Source organism: Pongo pygmaeus, chromosome 19 (genome assembly GCF_028885625.2).
Source record: "Pongo pygmaeus isolate AG05252 chromosome 19, NHGRI_mPonPyg2-v2.0_pri, whole genome shotgun sequence".
NCBI classification, from domain to species: Eukaryota; Metazoa; Chordata; class Mammalia; order Primates; family Hominidae; genus Pongo; species Pongo pygmaeus.
In genome coordinates, this window is record NC_072392.2 from 56,265,533 (window position 1) to 56,291,276 (window position 25,744).

General features: G+C 45.4%; 2 protein-coding genes across 21 annotated transcripts in view; one reads left to right on the plus strand and one right to left on the minus strand.

Moving 5' to 3' along the window:
- Nucleotides 1-25,744, minus strand: part of LOC129017038 (unconventional myosin-XIX-like) — a 109,058-nt gene that overhangs the window by 40,582 nt on the left and 42,732 nt on the right. For 5 of the 16 annotated variants that reach the window (XM_063655590.1, XM_054457057.2, XM_054457058.2 and 2 more), the window contains 8 exons: nucleotides 19,427-19,578; nucleotides 17,993-18,147; nucleotides 13,648-13,786; nucleotides 13,139-13,287; nucleotides 10,830-10,943; nucleotides 1,962-2,094; nucleotides 1,217-1,286; nucleotides 571-673 (listed from right to left, as the gene is read on the minus strand). In XM_063655590.1, coding sequence (XP_063511660.1) covers nucleotides 571-673; nucleotides 1,217-1,286; nucleotides 1,962-2,094; nucleotides 10,830-10,943; nucleotides 13,139-13,287; nucleotides 13,648-13,786; nucleotides 17,993-18,004 — 720 coding nt within the window. In that variant the 5' untranslated portion in view covers nucleotides 18,005-18,147; nucleotides 19,427-19,578. Of the gene's footprint in view, nucleotides 1-570; nucleotides 674-1,216; nucleotides 1,287-1,961; nucleotides 2,095-10,829; nucleotides 10,944-13,138; nucleotides 13,288-13,647; nucleotides 13,787-17,992; nucleotides 18,148-18,634; nucleotides 19,042-19,426; nucleotides 19,579-20,155; nucleotides 20,524-20,711; nucleotides 20,856-25,744 lie in introns of those variants that run through there. The other 11 variants (XM_063655600.1, XM_063655592.1, XM_054457056.2 and 8 more) reach the window with 7 other exon arrangements.
- On the plus strand, nucleotides 20,931-24,567 carry LOC129017040 (phosphatidylinositol-glycan biosynthesis class W protein-like). Of its 5 annotated transcripts, XM_054457065.2 has the most exons (4): nucleotides 20,963-21,063; nucleotides 21,139-21,261; nucleotides 22,015-22,125; nucleotides 22,562-24,567. In XM_054457065.2, exons 2-4 carry the CDS (start codon nucleotides 21,141-21,143, stop codon nucleotides 24,046-24,048), a joined length of 1,719 nt encoding a protein of 572 aa, XP_054313040.1. In that variant the 5' UTR covers nucleotides 20,963-21,063; nucleotides 21,139-21,140; the 3' UTR covers nucleotides 24,049-24,567. The 5 variants fall into 5 exon arrangements, with proteins under 5 accessions (XP_054313041.1, XP_054313040.1, XP_054313043.1 ...); XM_054457066.2 differs by lacking the exon at nucleotides 21,139-21,261 and having other exon boundaries at nucleotides 20,931-21,063; XM_063655601.1 differs by lacking the exon at nucleotides 20,963-21,063 and having other exon boundaries at nucleotides 21,083-21,261.

Below are 25,744 nucleotides of genomic sequence, written 5' to 3' on the forward strand. Positions count from 1 at the left end.
CACAAGGCTCAGAGGTCCCTTCCGAGAGCCCAGGGCAGGTATGGGGGCAAAAGATGCCGTAAACATAGCCCTGGATGCCTCAAACCTGATGCAAAAGAACCTTGCTCTAGGGAAACCCGCAGTCTGGTGAAAAAAGGACAACTCCTGCCCAGGGAGCCCGTCGTCTTGACGTGGGAGGCATACCCATCACCTAAGGATGCTCCGATTCTGAGAGAAAGGGAGACATCCTATCCATGCCTTGGGGGACTCCCAGTCCGATGGAAAAGGCACAGCTCTAGGGAAGCCCTTGTTCTGCTAGAGACAGATGCCATTCTAGGAGAGCCCTTAGAATGATAAGAGTGACACAGCTTCCACCCTAGAGATACAACCCCAGCCTCAAGGACCTTCTGGTCTGATGGAGGAGGTAAAACATACCCCCAGGCCACAACTGTGCTGGGAGCCATGGTGCAGTGTGAGGCAGAAGTGTTGCATGTGAAGTCTGCAGGAGAAAGTGGTGGCTCCATCAAAAGCTAGGTGAAGGAGCCAGGCATGGAGCATTCTGGGGGGCTGTAGGCCCCATTTGGCACAAACCTGATAGAAGATGTGGAAGTTCCTCTCACTGGAAGCCTGGCAGGCCACTCGAGTTTTCTGTAGGAGGTAGGTCTGGACTGCGGCTCCAGTCATTTGCTGAGCCCTGGGGCACATACAGGCCAGAGTCCGTTAGTTGCCCATTCATTCCATAGCCCAATTTGGGTGTGCCAGATTGCCTGCCACCTGGCAACTCCCCGCCAAGCTCTTCCACTTAGCCAATGGGCATTGAGGGGTGGGGACCACTCAGAATGTCCTTGGGTGTCCTGGAATATTCCCCTGCATCTAGCTCAGGTGGACACGGCCAAGGCCTCTGCACATCACTTTGCTCTACCTCAAGACAGGAGTCGAAGTCCCAGCTTCAAGCTCAGGGATATGGTCCAAAGAGGTGGCAATTTAGCTAGAAGTCCCTGAGCAAGAGTAGAAGACAGGAGGAACCCAAGCCTGAATAAGCACACTGCCCCAGGGTTCACCAAGGGGAGAGGAGCTATAGTTCTCCAGGTGCAAAGATCACACCTGAGGTAAAGGGCATGCACCAGGAGGAGCAGGATTTTTGCCCATAGGGGTGGCCCAGGCCAGATACTGCCCCAGCCACTTTCAACCTCCCCAATCCCGTCCTCCCACTAGCCAGGGCGACAGCAGCTATTACCTGTTCAGCTGGAGCTGGATGAACTTCCCAAAGCGACTGCTGTTGTTATTCCTCAGCGTACACGCATTCCCTACAGATCACACCTATGTTTATTTCACTCCCCTGGGTTTGCAGAGTCCTCATAAGCCAAGGTGGCTGCAGGTCTCTGGAGGTCATGTTCCTGTGCCCAAGTCACCTAAAGGCCCCTTTGTTGGTTTTCATGTCATAGGGGACTGGACTAGAAAATGGGCCCTCATGCTTTAGCAAGTGGGATTCAGGTGAGTTAGAAAAACTTCCCGGCAAGAAATTGGAATGAGCAAGCCTAGGCAGTCAGGGACCTTTCTTTGAAGGGAAAGGTCAAAAACAATCAGCTGTCACTACTGACTTTAGACAGGAAGGCACATCTGGGTTCCAGTGCCAACACACACACTAATCACCTTGTATCCCTTAACAAGTGCCCTTCATTGAAGCATCAGGAAACTGGATAGAAGGACAGAATTTGGACGAGCTAAGCCACCAGGTCTTCTCCAGCAAGACTGTTATGTGTGCCTAGGCTGGAGCGAGGAAGAGGACTGAACGACATTACCTCTGTTAGAATGATGCTGAGGAGTACCAGGGAGAGGTTGGGGATCTGAGGCAGTGAAGGATACACTCATCCTCCAACCCCACCCAAGAGAGGGTCTCAAAGCACTGCCCCTCTCCCTGGAAGGTGGAAAATCCCAGAGGAAATGGGACTGAGATACTGTGCAAAGGAGCCCAAGCTCACCAAAAGCTTCCATGACAGGGTTGGAGTTCAGGATCCTCTGTTCTATCCTCTCTGCAATCTTGTGGCTCTCCCAAGATGCAGGTGAGGCGGCCACCACAGCATAGAACTTCATTAGGCAGCGAGATGTCCATGTCTGTGGCAGAAACAGCCCTGTGGGAGCTGTATCTATGTTCCCGCCCACTTCTGAGCCTGCCTGAGAACAGCACCCACCAGAGCTCTCTTCTCCACCAGTGTGTTGCTGACAAAATGGGTGAAGGCAGAATTCAACCCTGGCCTCGGGCAAGGCACTTCCTCTACCTGTGTTTGTAAAATGGGAGTACACATCTGTTTCTCCCAGCTCTGTGGCAGACACTGAGCTATCGAGGCTTTCTGTGTATGTTTTTTTTGCAAACTCTGCAAAGGTGTGATTATATAATTGTTTATAAAACAATAAAACCAATGCATAGAAATTTAAAAATTTATTAAAAATCATGCATCTACTTAATGACAGGGCTCCAATTTATACCCAAGCAGTCTAATTTTTTTTTCCGAGACAGAGTCTCATCCTACCTCCCAGGCTGGAGTGCAATGGCACAATCTCGGCTCACTGCAACCTCTGCCTCCTGAGTTCAAGCGATTCTCCTGCCTCAGCCTCCCGAGTAGCTGGGATTACAGGCGCGCGCCACCATGCCTGGCTAATTTTTTCTATCTTTAGTAAAGACGGGGTTTCACCATGTTGGCGAGTCTGGTCTCGAGCTCCTGACCTTGTAATCTGCCCACCTTGGCCTCTCAAAGTGGGATTACAGGTGTGAGCCACCGCACCTGGCCCCAAGCAGTCTAATTTTAAAATTCATACTCTTTTGTTCTTAATCAGCTGAAGTGAGGTATACTTTCATTTTAACTTCTAATTGTTTGTGGCTAGGACATAGAAATACACTGTCTTTACATATTGACCTTGTATCCTAACACCTCACTAAACGCTCTACAACTTTTTAGTTGCAGTAAGTTGGCAACTTACTTTGTAGATTCTTTAGATTTTCTTTGGGATAAGAGATATTTCTATCTTCTGAAAGACTTTATGTACAACTGGTAATATTTCTTCCTTAAATGTTGGTAGAATTTGGCTAATTTGTGTATTTTTAGTAGAGACAGGCTTTCACCATGTTGGTCAGGCTGGTCTCTAACTTCTGACCTCAGGTGATGCACCCACCTTGGCCTCCCAAAGTGCTGGATTACAGGCATGAGCCACTGCACCCAGCAAGAGTTATCATTTTATTCATCTTTTCAGAGAAAAGTCTTTTATTTCATTAATATTTTTTCTATTTTATTCATCTTCACTTTTTCCCTTCTTCTGCATACTTTGGGTTTATTCTGTTCCCCTCTAGCTTCTTAAGGTATGCCACAGACTGAATTGTGTTCCCCTCAAATTCATATTTTGAAGCCCTCACTCCCAATGTGACTGCATTTGGAGAAGGGATCTTTGGGAGGTAATTAAGATTAAATAAGGTAATGAGGCCAGGTGCAGTGGCTCACGCCTGTAATCCCAGCACTTTGGGAGGCCGAAGTGGGTGGATTGCCTGAATTCAGCAGTTCAAAACCAGCCTTGACCAACATGGTGAAACCCTGTCTCTACTAAAAATACAAAAATTATCTGGGTGTCATGAATGGCATCCACCTGTAATTCCAGCTACTAGGGAGACTGAGGCAGGAGAATCACTTGAACCCGGGAGGCACAGGTTGCAGTGAGCTGAGCTTGCACCGTTGCACTCTAGCCTGGGCAACAATAGTGAAACTGTCCCCCCCCAAAAAAAAAGGTAATGAAGATATTGTGCTTTCATTTTAATTTATTAGTTCAAAATATTTTCTAATATCGACTTGGTAATGAAATTTCGGACAAGGCTGGACGCAGTGGCTCACGCCTGCAATCCCAGCAATTTGGGAGGCTGAGAAGGGCGAATCACTTGAGGCCAGGAGTTTGATATCAGCCTGGCCACCATAGTGAAACTATAACGTCTCTACTGAAAATACATAGTCTCTATTAAAAATACAAAAATTAGCCAGGTGTGGTGGCATGCACCTGTAATCCCAGCTACTCGGAAGGCTGAGGCAGATGAATCACTTGAACCCAGGAGGTGGAGGTTGCAGTGAGCTGAGATCACACCACTGCACTCCAGCGTGGCACAGAGGATCTCAGAGAAAAAAAAAAAAAAAAATATATATATATATATATATATAATGTATATATACACATAAGTATGTGTATACATATATAAGTACATATGTATATATATAAAAGTATGTGTACATATATGTATATATATATCTGTCTCCTTAGAAGATAATCACTAAGGCAAAAATGGTAACAATGTTTATATGATAGCATGGCATCATTAAAAAAAGGAACTAAGATCACATGGAACAATTTAAAAAATAAGATGGTAGATTTAAACCCAGGCATAGTGAGATAGATAGACAGATAGATAGATAGATTTTTTTTTTCTTTATAGTATCATTGTGATTTTATCTTTGACCCAGAGGATATTTAGAAGTGTGTTGTTTAATTTCCCAATGTTTTAGGATTTTCTAGGTGTCTTTGTTATTTATTTCTAGTTCAATTCTATTCAGCTCAAGGAACATAGTTTGTATCATTTTAATCTTTTTTTTTTGTTTTTAGACTGAGCCTTGCTTGCTCTGTGTGAGTAAACTGGGACTACAGGCACAAGCCACCACGCTTGGCTAATTTTTGTATTTTTTTGTAGAGATGGGTTTTCCCCACATTTCCCAGGCTGGTCTTGAACTTAAGCAATCCATCAGCCTTGGCCTCCCAAAGTGCTAGGATTACAGGTGTGAACCATCGTGCCTGGCCTCAAAATGTAGTTTTGATTTTATGTATTTTTCCTTTCAATGACAGCAGATTTTACTTCATGTATTTTGAAACTGTAATTAGGTACACACCTGTTTAGAACTGTTTTCTTGATGAATTCACCCATTTATCATTATGAAATGTCTCACCTTATCCTTAGCAACATTGCTTGTTCTAATGTAACCACTTCAGCTTTCCTTTATGAGTGTTAGGATGTTATATTTTCTTCCATCCATTTAGTTTGAACTTATCCACGAGTAGACCACTTATATTTATTGTAATTGTCACTATGCCTGGAATTAAATCTACCATCTTGTTATTTTTTAAATTGTTCCATGTGATCTTAGTTCCCTTTTTTCTTATTGCCTTTGAATAAATTCAGCATTTTAATGATTCCATTCTATCATATAAGCATTGTTACCATTTTTGCCTTATAGTGATTATCTTCTAAAGAGACAAAAAAATAAAAGATTTTACATCTGTGATGCTGAAACTTACCCCTTTGTGTAGATCCAAATATTTATCTGGTTTTCATATTCTTTTGCACTAAAGAATTTATCACTTCTTGCAGTGCAAGTCTGCAGGCAATGAATTCTCTCAACTTCTATTTGTCTTAAAAAGTCTTTATTTCACTTTTATTGTTGAAAAATATTTTTGCTGATAACAGAATTCTAAGCTGACAGATTTTTTTCTTTCAGCACTTTAAAGGTATCACTTTTATCTGTGGGCTTGCAGTTTTTGTCAAGATTCCTATTGTCATTCTTATCTTTGTTCATTTTTATGTAATACTTATTTTCCTGGCTTCCTTTAAGATTTTTTTTTTCCTTTTTTTTGAGACAGAGTTTCACTCTGTCATGATCTGGGCTCACTACAACTTCCTCCTCCTGGGTTCAAGCAACTCTCCCACCTCAGCTTCCAAGTAGCTGGGATTTCAGGCACCTACCACCATGCCCGGCTAATTTTTTGTATTTTTAATAGAGACGGGATTTCACCATGTTACCCAGACTGGTCTCAAACTCCTGACCTCAAATGATCCGCCTGCCTCAGCCTCCCAAAGTGTTGGGATTACAGGCGTGAACTACTGCACCTGGTCCTTAAGATTTTTTTCTTATATTTAGTTTTCAGCACTTTGACCATAATGTGCCTAAATGTGTTTTCTTTGTATTCACTCTACTTGGTATTTTTTGAGCTTCTTGGATCTGTGCTTGCCATCTTTGGTTAATTTTGTAAAAATATTACTTTGGATCCATGTCCTCTCTCTACTCCTAGGACACCAATTACAAGTACAGCTGACCCTTGAACAACACGTGTTTGAACTGCATGGGTCCACTTATGCGTGGGTTTTTTTCAATAAATCTCTCCTGCCTCCCCTTCTATTACTTCCACTACCTCTGCCACCTCTGAGACAGCAAGACCAAGCAAGACTGTCCTCTTCCTCCTCAGCCTACTCAAAGTGAAGATGACGGTGATGAAGACCTTTATGAGGATCCACTTTCACTTAAAAGTAGTAAATCTATTTCTTCCTTATGACTTTCTTAATTTCATCTCTCTAGCTTATTTTATTGTAAGAATACAGTATATAAGACATATAACATACAAAATATGTACTGACTGTTATGTTATTTGTAAGGTTTCCAGTTAACAGTAGTTAATCAGCAGTTAAATTATATGCAGATTTTCAATTGCGTGGGGAGTTGGTACCCCAACCTCTGCATTGTTCAATGGCAGACCATTTGATATTGTACTACATTTCTTGGATGCAATTTTCTCTTTGTTTTTCAATTTGGATAATTTCTATTCACCAACTGTCAAGTTCACTAATGCATTCTTTTGCATGTCTAGTCTGTTGATATGCCCAAAGATTTATCATGTTTTAAATTTTTTATCATCTCCATTTGATTATTTATAGTTTCCACCTCTCTGCTGAAAGACTGGAGGAATCTTTTCTGGAGACACCAATAAGCTCATGGGAAAAGTTATGGCCATTCAGGGTCCCACAAGTTTAAAAAGCTACTTACAGTGAGGCCCCATTGGTTGACAATCTTGTACGTAAACACAGATTCTAATCAGTTGTTTAATGCCTTATTTTCAAATATGAACAGACACTCAAGGACCATTATTTCATAAGCCTCTTTTATGTGAAATGACAAATATCATAAATGTTAGAAAAAAACTAGAATGTAGAATTAAAATTTCTAACAAATATTCAAAGTTCCAAAGAATTGGAAGGTAAAGAAAAGAATATCTCTCGGAAGATTAAAAAAATAAAAGAGAAAGGAGGATAGGTGAGAAAAATATGATTACACAACTAACCAAATTTCCTCACAGAAGTTCCAGAAGGAGAAAACACGGGAGGAAATTATTAGATATAATACAAAAATACTTTCCTGAACAAAAGGACATGAGTTTCCAAGTTAAAAAGACCCACACAAAGTACCCAGCATAATAAGTGAAGAAAGGCTATACCACAACATAGCACTGTGAATTTTAATACCTAAAAGCTTTTGGGGAAAAAAAAAAATCACCATTATGGACTGGCTCTCTCAACAGCAATATATGAAAATAAAACCTCGGCCAGGCACAGTGGCTCATGCCTGTAATCCCAGCACTTTGGGAGGCCGGGGCGGGCAGATCACGAGGTCAAGAGATCGAGATCATCCTGGCCAACATGGTGAAACCCCATCTCTACTAAAAATACAAAAATTAGCTGGGTGTGGTGGTGCATGCCTGTAGTTCCAGCTACTCGGGAGGCTGAGGCAGGAGAATTGCTTGAACCCGAGAGGCAGAGGTTGCAGTGAGCCAAGATTGTGCCACTGCACTCCAGCCTGGCAACAGAGCAAGACTCTGCCTCAAAAAAAAAAAAAAAAAAAAAAAAAAGGAAAAAGAAAACAGAAAATAAAGTCTCTATATTCAGAAAGAAAATTATTTCTAACCTGGAAGTATAAAACCCAGCCAAAATATCAATCAGATTCGAGGCAGAATAGACATTTTCAGATGTGCAACAATTTGCCCTCCATGTACCTTGTTCAGGAAACTACTAAAGAATATGGTCTGGCCAGGCATGGTGGCTCACGTCTGTAATCCCAGCACTTTAGGAGGCCGAGGCAGGTGGATCACAAAGTCAGGAGTTCAAGACCAGCCTGGCCAAGATGGTGAAACCCCGTATCTATTAAAAATACAAAAATTAGCTGGGCGTGGTGGCAGGTGCCTGTAATCCCAGCTACTCAGGAGGAGGCTGAGGCAGAGAACTGCTTGAACCTAGGAGGTGGAGGTTGCAGTGAGCCGAGATCACACCACTGCACTCCAGCCTAGGTGACAGTGCAAGACTTGGTCTCAAAAAAAAAAAAAAAAAAAAAGAATATGGTTCATAAAAACAAAACAAGGCAGTAAATGAAGAAAAAGAAAGCCATGGAGACTAGGCGTGGTTGGCTCATGCCTGTAAACCCAGCACTTTGGGAGGCCAATGCGGGAAGATCACTTGAGGCCAGGAGTTCAAGACCAGCCTGGCCAACATGGCAAAACCCCACTCTACTAAAAATATAAAAATTAGCAGGTCAGGTGTGATGGGTCATGCCTGTAATGCCAGCACTTTGGGAGGCCGAGGCGAGTGGATCACGAGGTCAGGAGATTGACACCACCCTGGCTAACACAGTGAAACCCGTCTCTACTAAAAATACAAAAAATTAGCCAGGCGTGGTGGCAGGCACCTGTAGTCCCAGCTACTCAGGAGGCTGAGGCAGGAGAATGGTGTGAACCCGGGAGGCAGAGGTTGCAGTGAGCCGAGATCGTGCCACTGCACTCCAGCCTGGGCAACAGAGCGAGACTCCATCTCAAAAAAAAAAAAAAAAACTTAGCTGGGTGTGGTGGTATGCATCAGTAATCCCAGCTACTCGGGAGGCTGAGGCATGAGAATTATTGGAACTGGGGAGGCGGAGGTTGCAGTGGGCTGAGATTGTGCCCCTGCACTCCAGCCTGGGCAACAGAAACCCTGTCTCAAAAAAAACAAAAAACAAAAACAAAATAAAGAGAACGCTATGGGCTCCTGCCATGGGGGATTTATCCTAGGACAGATGGGAATCTGGGGATGTGCAGAAGCAAAGAAGCTTCCAAGCAACAGCTGTGTGGCAGCAGCCCTGAGTAGCCACCAATCCAGACGGAAGAAAAGATGTGGTCTGAGAGCTCTGGGAAGGGTATCTCCAATGAAAGAAGCTGATTTGCTTGCCAGTTTGACAGGTGTTTTCCAGATTTGGTGACAAGTCTGGTAATGAGTTAATAATGGTATATAAAAACTAAACAAGTGAAAAAATGGGGCAATTATTTATTTATTATTTATTTTACTTGCCCCACTTTTTCACTGGTTTAGTTTTTGTACACCACTATTAAACTAAACAGGGAAAACAGGGAAAATAAAAATTATGCAAGAATATATAGTATATTATATGGCTCTGCTATTAATATACACATGACCATAACCATGTAAATACTGCTTATTAACTTAATTAGAAATTATGAAATAATTATATACAGAATATATATTTTGAGGGCAGGGAAATAAGGGTTAAATCCTCATCAAAGTAGGAAGTGAACAGATAAGGTCCAAAACCAAAAAGTCACTAACAATATAAGCAGTAGTTTAAAAATACGGATGTAAACACCCAGATAAACTGATAAAAGATGTGCAAGTAACTGCCATCTGGAGAGAGGGAACAAGGTTGAAACACAAGGAACAGGTTTGCTGTTTTTCTTTATAAGCTTTGTAGTATTGCTTGATTTTTTGAACTATGTAACTACATTACTATTTATTAAAAATAAATTTTTGAAAATATACCAGGCCCAGCCCAGGGCTACAGTGGCTGCTCAATAAAGGGTTACCAAGCTCTCTGGCCGGATGAGTCTTGGGCCAGGTTCAGCTTCAGTTCCCCAGAGCAATTCTGGGGGACAAGGCTTCGTTGAGAAGCTGGGCATAAGCCACTTCACTAGCCACCTTGATATAGCTCCTAGAGATCCCCTCCTAACCCAAGTCCAAGCCCTCATCCCTGCAACTTACTGTCTTTGTTTTCTTGTCTGTCTCTCTCAGCAGACTAAGTGCCCCCTGAAAGCTACATGTTGCATTTTTCATCCCACTGCCACCCCTCAGTGCCCAGCCAGAAGCCTAGAACCTGGCAAGTTCTCAGTGTTCAGCAATTCTCATATGTGAGTGAAGGCAGGAGGAGTTTACGGTCCAGAGTTCCTCATGAAGGTAAAAGTGTTGTGGAAAGGGCGAGGCAGCTGGGTGAGGCTTGTCAAGAAGGTGGCAAGGCCTTGGCCAATAGTCTCCTTTGACCAGCTGTGCAACTCCCCACTCATCTATATCCAACATCCTGTTATGGTTTTGCTACCCAGAAGGCCACGTGGCCATACCAGGAGCTTCTGTCCTCCCCAACACCTGGCCCAATATACTGCCCTTGCCACCATGGGCAACCCAGAGGGTTCAGGTGGTCTACTCCAACAAACTCTTTCCCACAAGAACCCCAGCTACTTTGGAGGAGCACTGCCACATGCCAAGCATGCCACCAGGTGCCATATGTACAGTGACTCATTTAACTCTCACAGAAGTCCTATGAGTCAGGTGTTGGTCCTCCCCTTCCATTTTACAAGTGGAAGAACTGAGAGCTTTGCAGAAGCTAAGTACTTTTCTGATGTGTTCTTAACCACTATGCTGGAATCCCCAGCAGCTGACTTTTCTTTCCAGTGGTGTCAGAGCTGGGAGAGACTTTCAATGAGAAAATAAGGCTTAGAAAGGAAGCTTCATTCCTATTTCACCCAGGGTGATGGCAGAGCTAGCAGTACAGCCTGGACTGGAATCCTGTCTCTTGACTTCTGGCTCAGTGCTAGCCCACCATTGTGCACCAACCCCAGCTTCAGCCAGCGTATCTGGGAATAATTAGGAAGCAAACAACTCCACAAGGAAGGCCAAGGAATGACCCCTGCCTCCCTGTCCACCCAGCCAGTCGTGAGTTGACAGGATGGGAAAGACGTCTTCCTACCTTTCCAGCACCACTCTCTCCACTGACAACAATAGACTGGTTGACTGGTTCAATCAGGCTCTTGACATTCCTGTAGGTCTGTTCACCCACAGTGAACACATGGGGCTTCAGTTTCTGGAACATCAAGGAGTGAAAGGTCATGTGAGGGAATGCCTGTTTTTCAATGATGACTGAGCCAATGATGACTGAGATGGGGAGGCTGCCAATAGCAGTGGTGGGATGCTTCCTCCAGAAAAATTTTCTGGATGTCACAGTGTTAGGCCCAACTTTAGAACCCCTATGCTGGCTTTACCTACTCATCTTCTCTCAGCCTAGAAGCAGTGCTAGCCTTGACCAGTTTATAACATTAACACTTTATACTCCCATCTTATCTTGCTTTAATTGTCTTATCCTTCTGCCTATTACTTCATTTTACTATAATTTGCAATTTGCAAAGTTCCTATAAACTACTAAGTCTGTCCACTAATTGGAAATATAACCGTATTTTATACATAAGGAATGTGAGGTTCAGAGGAGTTAAATAACCTTTCAAGGCCACTCAGCAAGTAAGTATATCCACATGACTTAAATTCCAAAACCACTGTTCTCCTTTTCTTCAACAACTATTAACTGTCTTCAATGTACTAGGCACCAATCAAGCTGGATGCTAAGGAAACATAGGAGACTACAACTTGGCTTTTACTTTTCAGGAGGCAGGGCAGACAGCAGACAGGGCTCTCAGGACAGACTTCCCCTGGATTCCAACTGGATACCTCATCATGCATGAACTTCTGGAGGGCCATGCCTCCACAATGCCCAGCTAACCCAGCCAGCAGTGATCACTTAGCCACAGCTTGCTGAGGGAGAAGGCAACTGTTCCATATGGCATCAGAGCCACTCCTCTCTACACCTGCCCTTGCCCCAGCCACCTATCACCTAGAGGGATACAAAGCCTCCAACTGTTGTCTCTGCCTCCTGCCTCACCTTCTTAAACCCAACTCCCAGAGTAATTATTCGTCTAGTGGGTTCTGTTCCCAGTCCCACCTCTACCTGGATGAAGACGCTCTGCAGATTCTCTCTGCCTCCTATGGTGCTTCAGACTCTTCACAAACAACCCTGGCTTTCTCGTCTTCCTGCTCTCATCTACTCCCTCTTGCCCCCAAGACCTCCCTCCTGCCAGCAAGTTTTCTCTCACCTCTCCCTGAATGCATCACGCACTTTTACACCAACAAGCTCATTATCTGTCTGTACCTCCACCACCCCACCCCAAATAACTTATCCTTTTCTCAGTAAAAGAATAAGTTACTTTCCTCAGTAGAGACAAACATATGCTGAATTTTCCAGGGCAATCCTTATCGTGCATAATTTCATTCTTTTCTAAAAAGGCAGTTTTGCTGGACTCAGTGGCTCATGCCTATAATCTCAGCACTTTGGGAGGCTACGGCGGGTGGATCACTTGAGGTCAGGGGTTCGAGACCAGCCTGGCCAACATGGTGAAACCCCATCTCTACTAAAATACAAAAATTAGCCAGGCATGGTGGTGGGCACCTGTAGTCCCAGCTACTCGGGAGGCTGAGGCACAAGAATCACTTGAACCCTGGAGGCGGAGGTTGCGGTGAGTCAAGATCGCACTACTGCGCTCCACCCTGGGTGACAGGGAGAGACTCAGTCTCAAAATAAATAGGGCCGGGTGCGGTGGCTCACACCTGTAATTCCAGCACTTTGGGAGGCCGAGGTGGGTGGATCACCTGATGTCAGGAGTTTGAGACCAGCCTGACCAATATGGAGAAACTCCATCTCTTCTAAAAATACAAAATTAGCCAGGTGTGGTGGCATATGCCTGTAATCCCAGCTACTGAGGAAGCTGAAGCAGGAGAATTGCTTGAACTCAGGAGGTGGAGGTTGCGCTGAGCCCAGATCACGCCATTGCACTCCAGCCTGGGCAATAAGAGTGAAACTCCATCTCAAAATAAATGAATAATTAAAAACAAATAAGGTAGTTTGTTAAATACACAAATATATAATACCTTTATAAATCCTTTCCTGTTAATAAAACCACAAACAAGAAAAAAAATCCTTTCTCTTATGTCTCTATTTTAGGTTTCAAACTCAGTTAAACAAATATTTATTCCCCACTTTGCACCTTCCGTCCTGTAGTCAGTTCTTTATGGTTCAAAATTCTGCCAGCTCCTATTGGGCAGGCCATGGCACTAGCAGACTCTGAATGACCACATGGCTGGTGAATAGATGAATAAGGACAGGGGTAACTGCAAAGAGGTTTAGTGGGAGGTAGAGGAGCCCTGAGGCCACAGGCAGCGGCAGAGCCTTACCTGGGGCTGAGGCGCAGCATGGTACTCTCTCATTAGCTCGGGCGAGTAGAGCTGAGGAACAGGCTTGAAGGGGTTCAAGGCTACCAGGGTGCAGCCAGCATTAGTGTAGAATGTGTCTGCCATGTACCGGGCCTGCAGGCACCTCAGGACTGAGGCAGAGATGCCTTTAGCAAACTCGGGCTCAAATATAGTCAAACCACACACACAGACATCTACTTAAGTAACAGCCCTCTTTCTGCAATTAGCCAAGAATCATTAAATCCCAGCAGCTCCCTGAAGAACAGATACAAGATCTAATTAAGACGAGCTCCAAATCTGAAGCAAAGCATGCCCTGGGGAGCCCAGGTGCAGCTGTCATGCTCCCTCAGGCGGAGGTCTGGAGCAGCCCACCTGGCTCCAGATTAGGAGTCCTGCTGACCTCCGTCTGACCTGGAGAAGCTGTGCTGACTACTCTCATCACACCTCCAACCTCCTGCAGATGGTACTCTTGAGGAATGGGAGGCCCATACCTGTCTCTAGTGTCACAGGATTCACCCTAGTGAGGTCATCCAGCTTGTACAGCAGGACCTCCCCACCCAGGAACTCCTGCAGGTCTTCTCTGAGGTACTCCCTGGCTTGGCCATCAGACCCCAGATTGTGGCCATTGACCTGGAAGAGATAACATGAAGGTGAGGCCAGGCGCAGTGGCTCACGCCTATAATCCCAGCACTCTGGGAGGCCAAGGCGGGCGGGTCACAAGGTGAAGAGATCGAGACCATCCTGGCTAACACGGTGACACCCTGTCTCTACTTAAAAAAATACAAAAAATTAGCCAGGCGTGGCGGGTGCCTGTAGTCCCAGCTACTCGGAAGGCTGAGGCAGGAGAATGGCGTGAACCTGGGAGGCGGAGCTTGCAGTGACCCAACATTGTGCTACTGCACTCCAGCCTGGGCGACAGAGCAAGACTCTGTCTCAAAAAAAAAAAAAAAAAAAAAAAAAAAACCAGAAAACCAAAAAACATAAAGGCCATGACAGCTGGTACTCAGAACAGCTGGCAGCTACAGAAGGGTGGGAACCTGTATAGTAGAAGGAGACTCTGGTATCATAGTCTGGTTGGGTTCAAATTTCAGTTCTGCCTCTTACTAGCCCTGTGAGCCTGGGTAAGTTACCCTCTTTGAGTCACAGTTTCTTTATTCGTAAATAAAGGAAAATAAACTCAACTGACAGGGTTATTGGGAAGAAAAGCAAGAAGAGATATACAAAGCATTTAGTCAGTGCCCGGCATACAGCATGTACTCAACAAATGCTATCTCTTCTGCCAAGAGCTCCGGCCACTTAAGTAGCACTTCCAGGCTACTAGCCTTATTAGAAATAAGGCTATAGGAATGTTGCAAAGGAAAAGAACCATGGGTTAGGCCTTTTTGGGAAGAGACAGTTCAGCTTTTGATGTAAAACAGCTGTACCTTCTGAGAGAGGTAGCCCCACGTCTTCATCACCTGCCTTTTGTGGCTTAAATTTAGGCTGGCTAATGAATTGGTTCCCTTGGCCGGAGTCTGCTTGAGAGACAGCCTGGCTCAGAAGGCTATCTGAGGTCAAGAATAGGCACCAAGGGAACAGGTCCTTTCTCCTCCCTTGCCTATCTTTTTTTTTTCCTTTCTTTTTTAAGAGATGCAATCTTGCTCTGCTACCCAGGCTGCAGTGCAGTGGTGTGATCATATCTCACTGCAGCCTCCAACTCCTGAGCTCAAGTGATCCTTCTGCCTCAGCTTCCCAAGTAATTGGGACTAGAGGCATGAGTCACCCTATCTTCCTTTGCCCGTCCTTGATGTCAAACCTTTCCACATGTATCATCTCTCCACTTCCTCCCGTGGTCCCATTTCTCCTACTGTCTCCTTTGGGGATGCAAGAAAGATAGAGTGGGGGTTGAAGACAGGTATCTTGCTGAAATGTGCTTTTGAAGGAAGAGGTCTGTGATACAACAGGTGAATTTCCAATGAGAATGGTGAGCCTAAAATTTCAAACCTCTCATAGAAATAAGCCATGGTGGCAAGTTTCCTCCAAGAGGCCCAGTAATGCATTTCTTCCAAAACCACTGCCTGTTCTCTGAACTTTGGGCCCACTATAATGCACAAGGTAGGCTCTTGGCCTCCAGAGTAACTGCTGAGGTCAGAGCACAGCTATATCTATGCATATCCCTCTGCTTTTATGAAGGGGAAAAAAAAACACCACCACACAAACCACTCACAAACACAGACACAATTTATGAAGAGTTCTGATCCAACCACAGTGGCATCTGAGTATAGTGATCAAGTACCTGGACTTGAAAGTTAGTTGTCTGGCTTTGAATCCTGATTCTACCTCTTACAGTTATATTACTCTTATGTTAATTTCTTCATCTCTTTGTGCCTCAATTCTCCTCATCTGGTCCCTGTAATCCCAGCTACTTGGGAGGCTGAGGTAGAAGAACCACTTGGGCCTAAAAGTTCGAGGCTGCAATGAGTTATGATCGTACCACTGCACTCTAGCCTGGCCAACAGAGCAAAACCTTGTCTCTAAAGTAAAAAATAAAAATAGAAAAATTTCCAGCTGGCCATAGTGGCTTAAGCCTGTAATCTCAGCACTTAGGGAGGCCAAGGTGACCCTGTCTCTATAAAAAATATTTAAAAATTAGCTGGGTGTTATGGTATGTGCCTGTAACCCCAGCTATTCTAGAGGCTGACGCAGGAGAGTTGCTTAAGCCCAGGAGGCTGAGGCTGCAGTGAGCTATGGTGATATCACTGCACTGGGCGACAAAGTGAGACCCTGTTTCTAAATAATTTTTTAAAGTTCTTTTCTGTAAAATGGGATAATGGTACCTACCTCACAGATACAAGCACATAAACACATGAAGGATTTAGAAAGGCCATCTGGAATCTGCCAAAAGGGGTTAGCTATTCTTCTAAAAGTGGCTTTTGTATTTTTTTTTTTTTGACACAGAGTCTCGCCCTATCGCCCAGGCTGGAGTGCAGTGGCACAGTCTTGGCTCACTGCAACCTCTGTCTCCCAGGTTCAAGTGATTCTCATGTCTCAGCCACCCAAGTAACTGGGATCACAGGTATGCACCACCATACCTGGCTAGTTTTTGTATTTTTAGTAGAAATAGGGTTTTGCCATGTTGGCCAGACTGGTCTCGAACTCTTGGCCTCAGGTGATCTGCCCGCCTCGACCTCCCAAAGTATTGGGATTACAGGCATGAGCCACCGTGCCTGGCCTTATTTATTTATTTATTTATTTAAGAGACAGGGTCTCACGGATGGGTGCGGTGGCTCACGCCTGTAAAAGCACTTGGGGAGGCCGAGGCGGACGGATCACCCAAGGTCAGGAGTTTGAGACCAGCCTTGTCAACAGAGTGAGACTCCATCTCTAAAATAAAAATAAATAAATAAATAAATAAATAAAAATTATTAAAAAAAATTTAGAGGCCGGGCGCGGTGGCTCACGCCTGTAGTCCCAGCACTTTGGGAGGCCGAGGTGGGTGGATCATGAGGTCAGGAGATCAAGACCATCCTGGCTAACACGGTGAAACCCCATCTCTACTAAAAAATACAAAAAATTAGCCAGGCGTGGTGGCTGGCGCCTGTAGTCCCAACTACTCGAGAAGCTGAGGCAGGAGAATGGCATGAACCTGGGAGGCAGAGGTTGCAGTGAGCCAAGATCAAGCCACTACATTCCAGCCTGGGTGACAGAGTGAGACTCTGTCTCAAAAAAAAAAAAAAAAAAAAAAAAAATGGAAAATAGAGATAAGCAAAAGGAGCATAAAAATCCATAATCATACTACCCAGAAATAACCAATATTTTAGAGAATATCATAGGTTTTTTCCCTACATATTTTAAGAACACTGAAAAGTATTATATTTTTGTGTAACTTGCTTTATTCCATTGTATTGATATACGTTTTTTCAATAAGAGAAAAAAAGTTAAAAATAAGCAATAAAAAAGCCCAGAGCAGTCAACTGTTTTGCCCACTTCTTACCTTCAAATCTGTTCCAGGAGCCATATGGCTGGAAGGTCAAGCTGCCGTGTCTACTATGGCTCCCTTGAGGCTGGCAGGCCCCACACCTGGCTGCTACCTTGCTGAGTTCAGGCACTTACCTACCCAAGACTCCACTAGACTCTGAGCTCCCTGAGGGCAAGCACCACCCTCAACATCTGCCTCAGCCCAGTGCCTGGCAATACTTGGTACAATAAAAAGTCAGCAAATAAGTACTGCCACTCTCTCAGGACCAAGAGCTACACACGAAGGATGATATGGGTACGAGATAGAGCTCCACTGTAAAGGGTGATTTGGAATCCTACAGGCCTGGGGCAACAGTAGCCTTTTCAGAGAGGCGGAGACATGGGGATCATGTAACCCATCATTCACTCATTAGAATCCTTCTATATTTCCTCATAGATAGTCTCCTACATTTCTGTACAGGCCGACCTCTTTGCCTGGAGTGCTTATTTTCCTTCTCCAAGTGGCTAATTCTTTCTTGTTCTTTAAGGCTTAGCTTCAAGGAGCACATCCTCTTGCAAGCCCTAGGCTTCTACTATGCCTCAACAATTCAGGTGGCAGGGACATCTCTCAGGACTTCCTCTGCAGAATTCCCAAAGTGCCCTAAGGATTCCCTTACCCATCCCACCTTACCTATCCCAAAGAAAGGAGCTAAAAACCACAAGACAGATTCAAATTAGGTATCAGGAAGAGTTTCTTGATGATGAGTAAAAGGCACTGGAGAGACAATTTGAGGAGAGAAAAGAGACCTTTAAGGCGGCTTTCCCTTCCTTCCAGGTTAGGGCTAGCAAAAGATGCTACAGGTGCTTGAGGGCCTGGGTTATCTAAGGTTGAGGTTTTACCTGCTGGAGCATCCTCCTTCAAAGTCGTCAGCCAGGGTTCTGGGTTGCAGGAGGTACAAGCAGTACTATCCACCTAGTCATGGGACCATGGGCTGGGGTATGGTTCCAACAAAGGGCTCAGTTCTGGAGGAATCTCAGACAAATCACTCCACAGCCTGTGGCATGAGAGAGAAGACAAGGACCACACACAGGTGAGGGCTTTTCTGGGGTGACTCACTCACTCCTTCCCACCTAGCAGAAGCAACCAAAATGACATGCAAGGCAGGCCTGGGCAGAGAGTGGGCCTGTCCTTTCCCTTGCCAATTAGGAGACAGGGAAACTTTTATGAGAGCCTCAGAGGCTCCCCGGGCCAGTCTGATTACAGGGTTAGGGTTTGGGTTGGGGTGGGGCTGCAAACCCTCTGTGTCAGTGTGCCATGGAGGAGGAAGAAGACGCTGGGGAGACAGAGAAGTCTTGTGCCCTGTCCTCTACACTACACAGAAATATCTTATTTCAGTGTAGCCAGTTGCTGCTGGGGAGGAGAGGTTGGAGTCATCTCTTGCTGCTCCAGGAAAGGTGTGGTGTGGTAGTTTACATCATAGTTCAACCACTCACTGGGTGTGTGATTCTGGGTCAGGCACATCACCTACCTCAATTTCTTACCTTGAAAATGGGGACAGTTAAATCTGCCTCATAAGGAGTGGTTGTGAAGGTCAATGAGGTCATGGTTTGACAGCACCGCACAAAGTACGAACTGAGTATTCACTCAGAGGATAAACACTGTTAGCACTACGACTAACGGTTGATGATCCATTTGGGAGCACTAATCAGGTGAGCAGTCTAGTGTCAACTTCAAGAAGGTGAGGATTTCAGGGAGCTGAATCCATCTGGGAGGTGGAGTGTTGTGAGGCTGGGCCTAAGCCAATCTTTGAAGAATGGTTAAGTGACCCTCAGACTTGGAATTTTCTAGGCCTTGGCACCACCCCTAGCAAGGAGAGATGAGGCTGTGGGTGAAGCGCGCCTGCAATGGATTAACCCTGGTGGAGACTTTCTTAAGGCTCTGAATACATCAAGTCTTTAAAGAACCCAGGGATAGGGACTTCCATAGAAGCTGGAAAAAGGACAATTCAGGCTGAAACAGGCATCAGGACTGTGCTGGACCAGGAAAGGTGCGGTGCTACAGCCCTAGAAGATCTTGACCCTGGACACTGACTGTACCCCATCCAAGGGACAGCCATGCAGAGGGCTTCAGAGAACAAAGCTCTTTCAACTGGGAACTCATCTCAAGCAATAAGTCCAGAGAGGCAGCACAACAGGTTTGGGGTTTGAATCCAAAACCCAAGGCCCCTGGCACAGAACTCAAGAACTAAGCCTCACTCTGTTTCCTCGTTTACAAAACGGAGTGATAATATCCAGATCTCACGGGGCTAAATGAAGCGTTAAAGGGGCTAATACCTGTGAGAGCGCTCTGCAAATGTTATTACGATGCAGCATCAGCTCCTAGCTGGAGTCAAGTGAGATGAGAGCCGTTTTCTCCAGTTCTCCCAGCTCCTGCTCCAGTCGGTTTCGCGGTTACCAGCCAAGAATTTCTGGAAAGGGTGTGACCACTGTGGGCAGAAGGGAGACAGTAATGAGTAAATGGAACACCGAATCAAGGCAAGTGGCAACCTGATCACCAGTCCCTCCTTCTCAGACTCAGTTTCTTTCTAGGCATGGAGGACAGTGGGAGGGCAGACGCTGAGAAGCGCTGGGTAAGGGTCTTCATGAGTCCAGCTGGCTCCGCCCCGAGGTTCCCGGCGGGAACCGGGGACTCATGGTCCGGGCGTCTTGCCGCAAACCCAGGGCTGGGATGCCGTTCCGGAAGCACCTAGCACGGAGAGAGTATGTCCTTCCCAGGAAGGTGGACGTGACCCCAGCCAAGGGCGCAGCTCCCCTGACAGCTCCCGGGACAAGCCGCCCCCTCCCGGGGTCCTGAGTTGGGCGAAGAGTGGAGCAAGGACCCTCTCCCCACGCAGGCTGCCCCCCTGTCGGCCAGGTGGAAAGGTGGAAAGGTGATCAAGAAAGACTTCTGTTTCAAGCAAGAGCCAAGAGCTGGGCTACCCCCTCGTGAGACACAAGAGGGTCAAAAGGAAAAGGCAAAAAGAAGGGAAACGGAGCTTTGGAAGGGGAAGTGGAGACGCCTACTTCTTCCTCAGCGCTGCGGGGCAAAATGACCTCCCAACTCCCTTCCGCGTCTGAAGGGCTTCAGATATGGGATCGGGTTGACACTCACCGGTCCCACGGCCCAAGCCGCAGTGCTTAAGGCCCCCGCCCGGCCAGACTTGGAAAGGCGGGCGGGCCAGGTCAGGTGGCGGGAAGAATACGGGCAGAGGAGAAAAGAGGAGGGGCAAGAGCGTGCAGTGAGGAGAAGAACCTGGGACCGCCGAACCGCACCCCGTCGCCTGCGGCACTGGCTAAGTGGCCGAGGGTCGGCCGGCTCCTCCCCAGGGGCGGGGCGCGCACTCGCGGCGCGGGGCGCACGTGGCTTGCCCGGGACACCTGGTCCGGCTTGCGGGCTCCAACTATGTTGAGATGTTTTGCGACCCTGGGGTAAAATGAGGGTAAAGCGGCAGCTTCCCACGTTCTAGGGGAGAAGCGCAGAAGCACAGTTTCCTGGGCCTTCGGGCGCCCCCAGGGCTGGGGGTCTTTCAGTAGAGGTCGCCGCCGCGGAGTCTTGTGCGGGTCCAGCAGACCCCATTACCCTGATAGGGCCTCGCCGTGAGGTCTGAGGGGCCGTGTGAGGTGCACGGCGCGCCGTTTCTTCTCCAGGCGTTCCTCTCAGGGCTACAGCCCTAGAAGATCTGGCCTGCACCAGCCTAAAGGACATGACAGGAGTGGGTAGCCCATGGGACACTGGGACGAGCGCCATGATAGGCGGAGACCCGCGGAATCGGCCCGCCCGGAAGTGCCAGCTGCCTGCGTCGGCGGGAAGTGCCGCGCGGGAGGCGGAAGCGGATGGTTCCCGCGTGGTTTGGCGGGTGCAGCGGCAGTCCGGCGGCCCTGCCCACGTAGACTGTCTGCTGGGGGCGCCGGCACCTTTTGGAGCACGTGAGGTATACGGGTAGTGCGCGGCCAGGTCGGGCGTCTGTTAGGAAAAAGACTTTTTATTTTTATGTTTATTTTTTAAGAGATGGAGTCTCGCTCTGTCGCCCAGGTAGGAGTGCAGTGGCGCGATCTCGGCTCACTGCTGCCTTCAACCTCTGGACTCAAGCAATCCTCCGCCTCAGCCTGGCGAGTGGCTGGGATTAGAGGTGCGCACCACCAAGCTCAGCTAATTTTTAATTTTTCTTTTTTTTTTTTTTCACTCCTGGCCTTAAGCGATCCTCTCTCCTCCCAAAGCGCTAGGATTGCAGGCATGAGCCACTTCTCTCCGCTAGGACTTTTATTTTTAATGGTCAACTGATTTGAGTAGGTTACTTTGAAGTATTGTCACAGGTTCCAGACAGGCAATAATGCACGCATGCATTCGCTTACTTATTCAGCTCATGGTACACTGAGAAACTCTAGGTTCATGTTTAACCAACAAATGTGTTCTTCCAGTATGCCGTTTTTCAGACAATGATGTGTGGCATTCAGAGGTGTTTTACAACCCTTAATAAAAGAGCAACTAACACTAGTATGTGCTATACATCCATTCTTAATGCATCCATCGTACCTACTTCCATCCTAACCTGAAAACATAACTGTCTGTAAATGAGGAAAGGAGCAGCCTGGGGATCCAGAAATCACTGCAGGGGTCACGTTTTGTACCGAGGCAGTAGGTTTGGAGAGGCTCTGAACTGGAACCAAGGCCCCCAACTTCAAAATGTACTTGGCCCCTAGCCTTTGAATTTGCTTTAAAGTCATTAGTAAATCCTATTCAATTTTCATCAAAGAATCTTCATGATATGTACTGTGCTCTATAATAGAAATTCCCATCTGCCTATGATGCCATTCTCAGAGTTTGTATCCCAAATTCGCTTTCTTTTCCTTTGCTTTTTCTTTTCTTTTTCTTTTTGAGACAGTCAACAGTCTCACTCTGTGGCCCAGGCTGGAGTGCAATGGCTCACTCCAAACTCTGCTTTCCCGGTTCAAGCGATTCTCCTGCCTCATCTCTCAAGTAGCTGGGATTACAGGTGGGTACCATCACTCCTGGCTAATTTTTGTATTTTTAGTAGAGACGGGCTTTCACCATGTTGACCAGGCTGGTCTCGAACTCTTGACCTCAGGTGATCCTCCCACCTCGGCCTCCCAAAGTGCTAGGATTACAGGTGTGAGCCACCGCGCCTGGCCCCAAATTCACTTTCTTTGTGAGTCTGTCTTGTACAGGGAATAGCTGAAGCTTTGTAACCAATAATTTCATATTATTAGTATGACATTTCTATCTGAACACATTAGTGTTAAGCTTCTTCCCACAATCCTCGGAAGGGGAATCACAAATCCTAGGTGAACTCATTAGGGCCCAAAGTTCTGCTCTGAAATCTAGTAATAAGAGTAAAATTAAGCCAGGTATGCTAATTACACAAGAATGCTGCTTTTCACAAATCCATTCCTTTGCTCTTGTTTTCACAGGAAGAAAAATGTCTGAAAAGCAGATGAAGGAAGCTTTTGTCAGTAACCTCAATGGAACCACCGTGCTGGAAATCACCCAGGGATTGTGCTTTCCTGCATTCTGTATCCTGTGCAGAGGATTCCTGATCATTTTCTCACAGTACTTGTGTTCTTTTTCACATACCTGGAAAACTAGATTCTTCATTGACTTTGTTGTCCTAATAGTTCCCATGGTAGCCACTTTGACCATTTGGGCTTCATTTATCCTCCTTGAGCTTCTTGGTGTAATTATCTTTGGGGCAGGGCTGTTGTATCAAATATACCGAAGGAGGACCTGCTATGCCAGACTGCCTTTCCTAAAAATCCTTGAAAAATTCTTGAACATCAGTCTAGAATCAGAATGCATTCCAGCCATCTCCTGTTTCCGTGTAATTACCAGTGCATTTACTGCTATTGCTATTTTGGCTGTGGACTTCCCACTTTTTCCCAGAAGATTTGCCAAAACTGAGCTCTATGGGACAGGAGCAATGGATTTTGGAGTAGGTGGCTTTGTTTTTGGGTCTGCAATGGTTTGTCTAGAGGTCAGGAGGAGAAAATATATGGAAGGGTCCAAATTGCGTTACTTTACAAACTCACTATACTCTGTATGGCCATTAGTCTTCCTAGGAATCGGACGATTAGCCATTATAAAATCAATAGGCTATCAGGAACATTTAACTGAGTATGGAGTTCACTGGAACTTTTTCTTTACCATAATAGTTGTGAAATTGATAACACCACTGCTTTTGATTATTTTTCCCCTAAATAAGTCCTGGATTATTGCCCTCAGCATTACTATATTATACCAGCTAGCCCTTGACTTTACCTCACTGAAGAGGTTAATATTATATGGCACTGATGGTAGTGGCACACGGGTTGGTCTATTAAATGCCAACCGTGAAGGAATAATCTCTACCCTGGGGTATGTGGCAATACACATGGCTGGTGTGCAAACAGGGTTATACATGCATAAGAACCGATCACATATCAAAGACTTGATAAAAGTAGCCTGTTTTCTTTTACTAGCAGCTATTAGCCTCTTCATATCTCTTTACGTAGTTCAAGTAAATGTAGAAGCAGTATCTCGAAGAATGGCAAATTTAGCCTTTTGTATTTGGATAGTTGCTTCTAGCCTGATCCTTCTTAGTAGTTTATTACTGGGTGATATAATTTTGAGTTTTGCCAAATTTCTAATTAATGGAGCTCTAGTACCATGTTCTTGGAAACTTATCCAGTCACCTGTTACAAATAAAAAGCATTCAGAATCTTTAGTCCCTGAAGCTGAAAGAATGGAACCCAGTCTTTGTTTAATCACAGCTCTAAACAGAAAACAGTTAATATTTTTCTTGCTGTCAAATATAACAACTGGCCTGATCAACCTGATGGTAGATACATTACACAGCAGTACCTTGTGGGCCTTATTTGTGGTCAATCTCTATATGTTTTCCAACTGTTTAATTGTATATTAACAGTATACACTCCCAGGCTGGAGTGTAGTGGTGCCATCTCAGCTCACTGCAACCTCCACCTCCCAGGTTCAAGCAATTCTCCTGCCTCAGCCTCCTGAGTAGCTGGCACTGTAGGCATGCACCACCATGCCCAGCTAATTTTTGTATTTTTAGTAGAGATGGGGTTTTGCCATATTGGCCAGGCTGGTCTCAAACTCCTGAACTCAAGTGATACACCCACCTTGGCCTCCCAAAGTGCTGGGATTACAAGTGTGAGCCACTACACTGGGCCAATGCTTAATATTTTAATGTATCTCAACAATAAAACCAAGAAGAAACAAAGCCTTTTGACTTGTTAGAATGTATTAAGTAGTATTTTAAAGAAACTTTATAGTTGTGACATTGAAAGACTTGGGGTGGGGGGAAGGAAAATTTTTACTTTCCATCTTAATGTAACCTTATGCTATTCTGTATTTTTACTGTATATTGCGTTTACAATAAATATAAAATGAAATGTTTATGTTGACATTTCAGTGTGAACTGTGGATTGTCAATACTTGTTTATTGCTCAATTTATATTTTTGAATAAAACCTAGGACTAAGAAGCAAATGTTTAAAATCAAATACTCCAATGTGCAGATGGGTGGATAAAAAAAGTAAAATTTTAAAAATAAAATAAATTACTTATATACTATGAAGTCAGACAGTTAAATGCACCAAAGAATAGACGGAAGGCTGGGCATGGTGACTCACGCCTATAATCCTAGTACTTTGGGAGGCTGAGGTGGGAGGATCGCTTGGGCCCAGGAGTTCAAGACCATCCTGGGAAACATAGTGAGAACCTGTCTACAAAAATAATAGACTGAATTGGATGTTGTATTATAGTTTATACACATAACAATTACGAGACAAAGTTTTGCTTTGGGATTAATTCATCTTTTAGCCTACCCTATGCTAGGGATTTAAGAAGCACAGCACAAATTTCCTGATACCTCAGAGCTTGCAATCTAGTGGAGGAAACAGACATTAAACATCCATTGTGAAATACTAAGTTATGAAGAAAAAGCATAGGTTGTCAAGAGTGTCAAATCAAGAACTGACCTAGTAAGGAGTCAAGTTTTCCCCACAGATTTTTTTTTTGAGCTACAGCTGAGTAGTGGGATGAGGAGTTATAAAGTCTTATGTGTCTGGGGGTTGGGGGGCAAACGGCAGAGAACATTATAGATGGATGACTCCCTCAGCAAAAGTCCTACGTTGGGAGGGCACCAAGCACATAATGGAATTGAAAGAAGGCTGAACACAGAAAAAGGAAGAGCATGGGCAGAGAGCTGGAGAGGCAGGCAGGGGCCACATCAGGGAAAGGAGAACCAATAAGAAAGATGAGAGTCATCAAGTACCCAGTGTAATTTAATAAAACTATGGCTAAATTAAGGTTTAATTTAATTTTAATGTTTAACAAACAGAGATGGGGTTGCCCAGGCTGGTCTCAAATTCCTGGCCTCTTGTGATCCTCCCATCACAGCCTCCCAAAGTGCTGGGATTACAGGCGTTGTGATCCTGGCCTATAATAACGTTTAATAGTCTACTGTCTTTTTTTTTTTTGAGATGGAGTCTTGCTCTGTCTCCCAGGCTGGAGTGCAGTGGCACAGCCTTGGCTCACTATACAACCTCCGCCTCCCAGGTTCAGGCAATTCTCCTGCCTCAGCCTCCCGAGGAG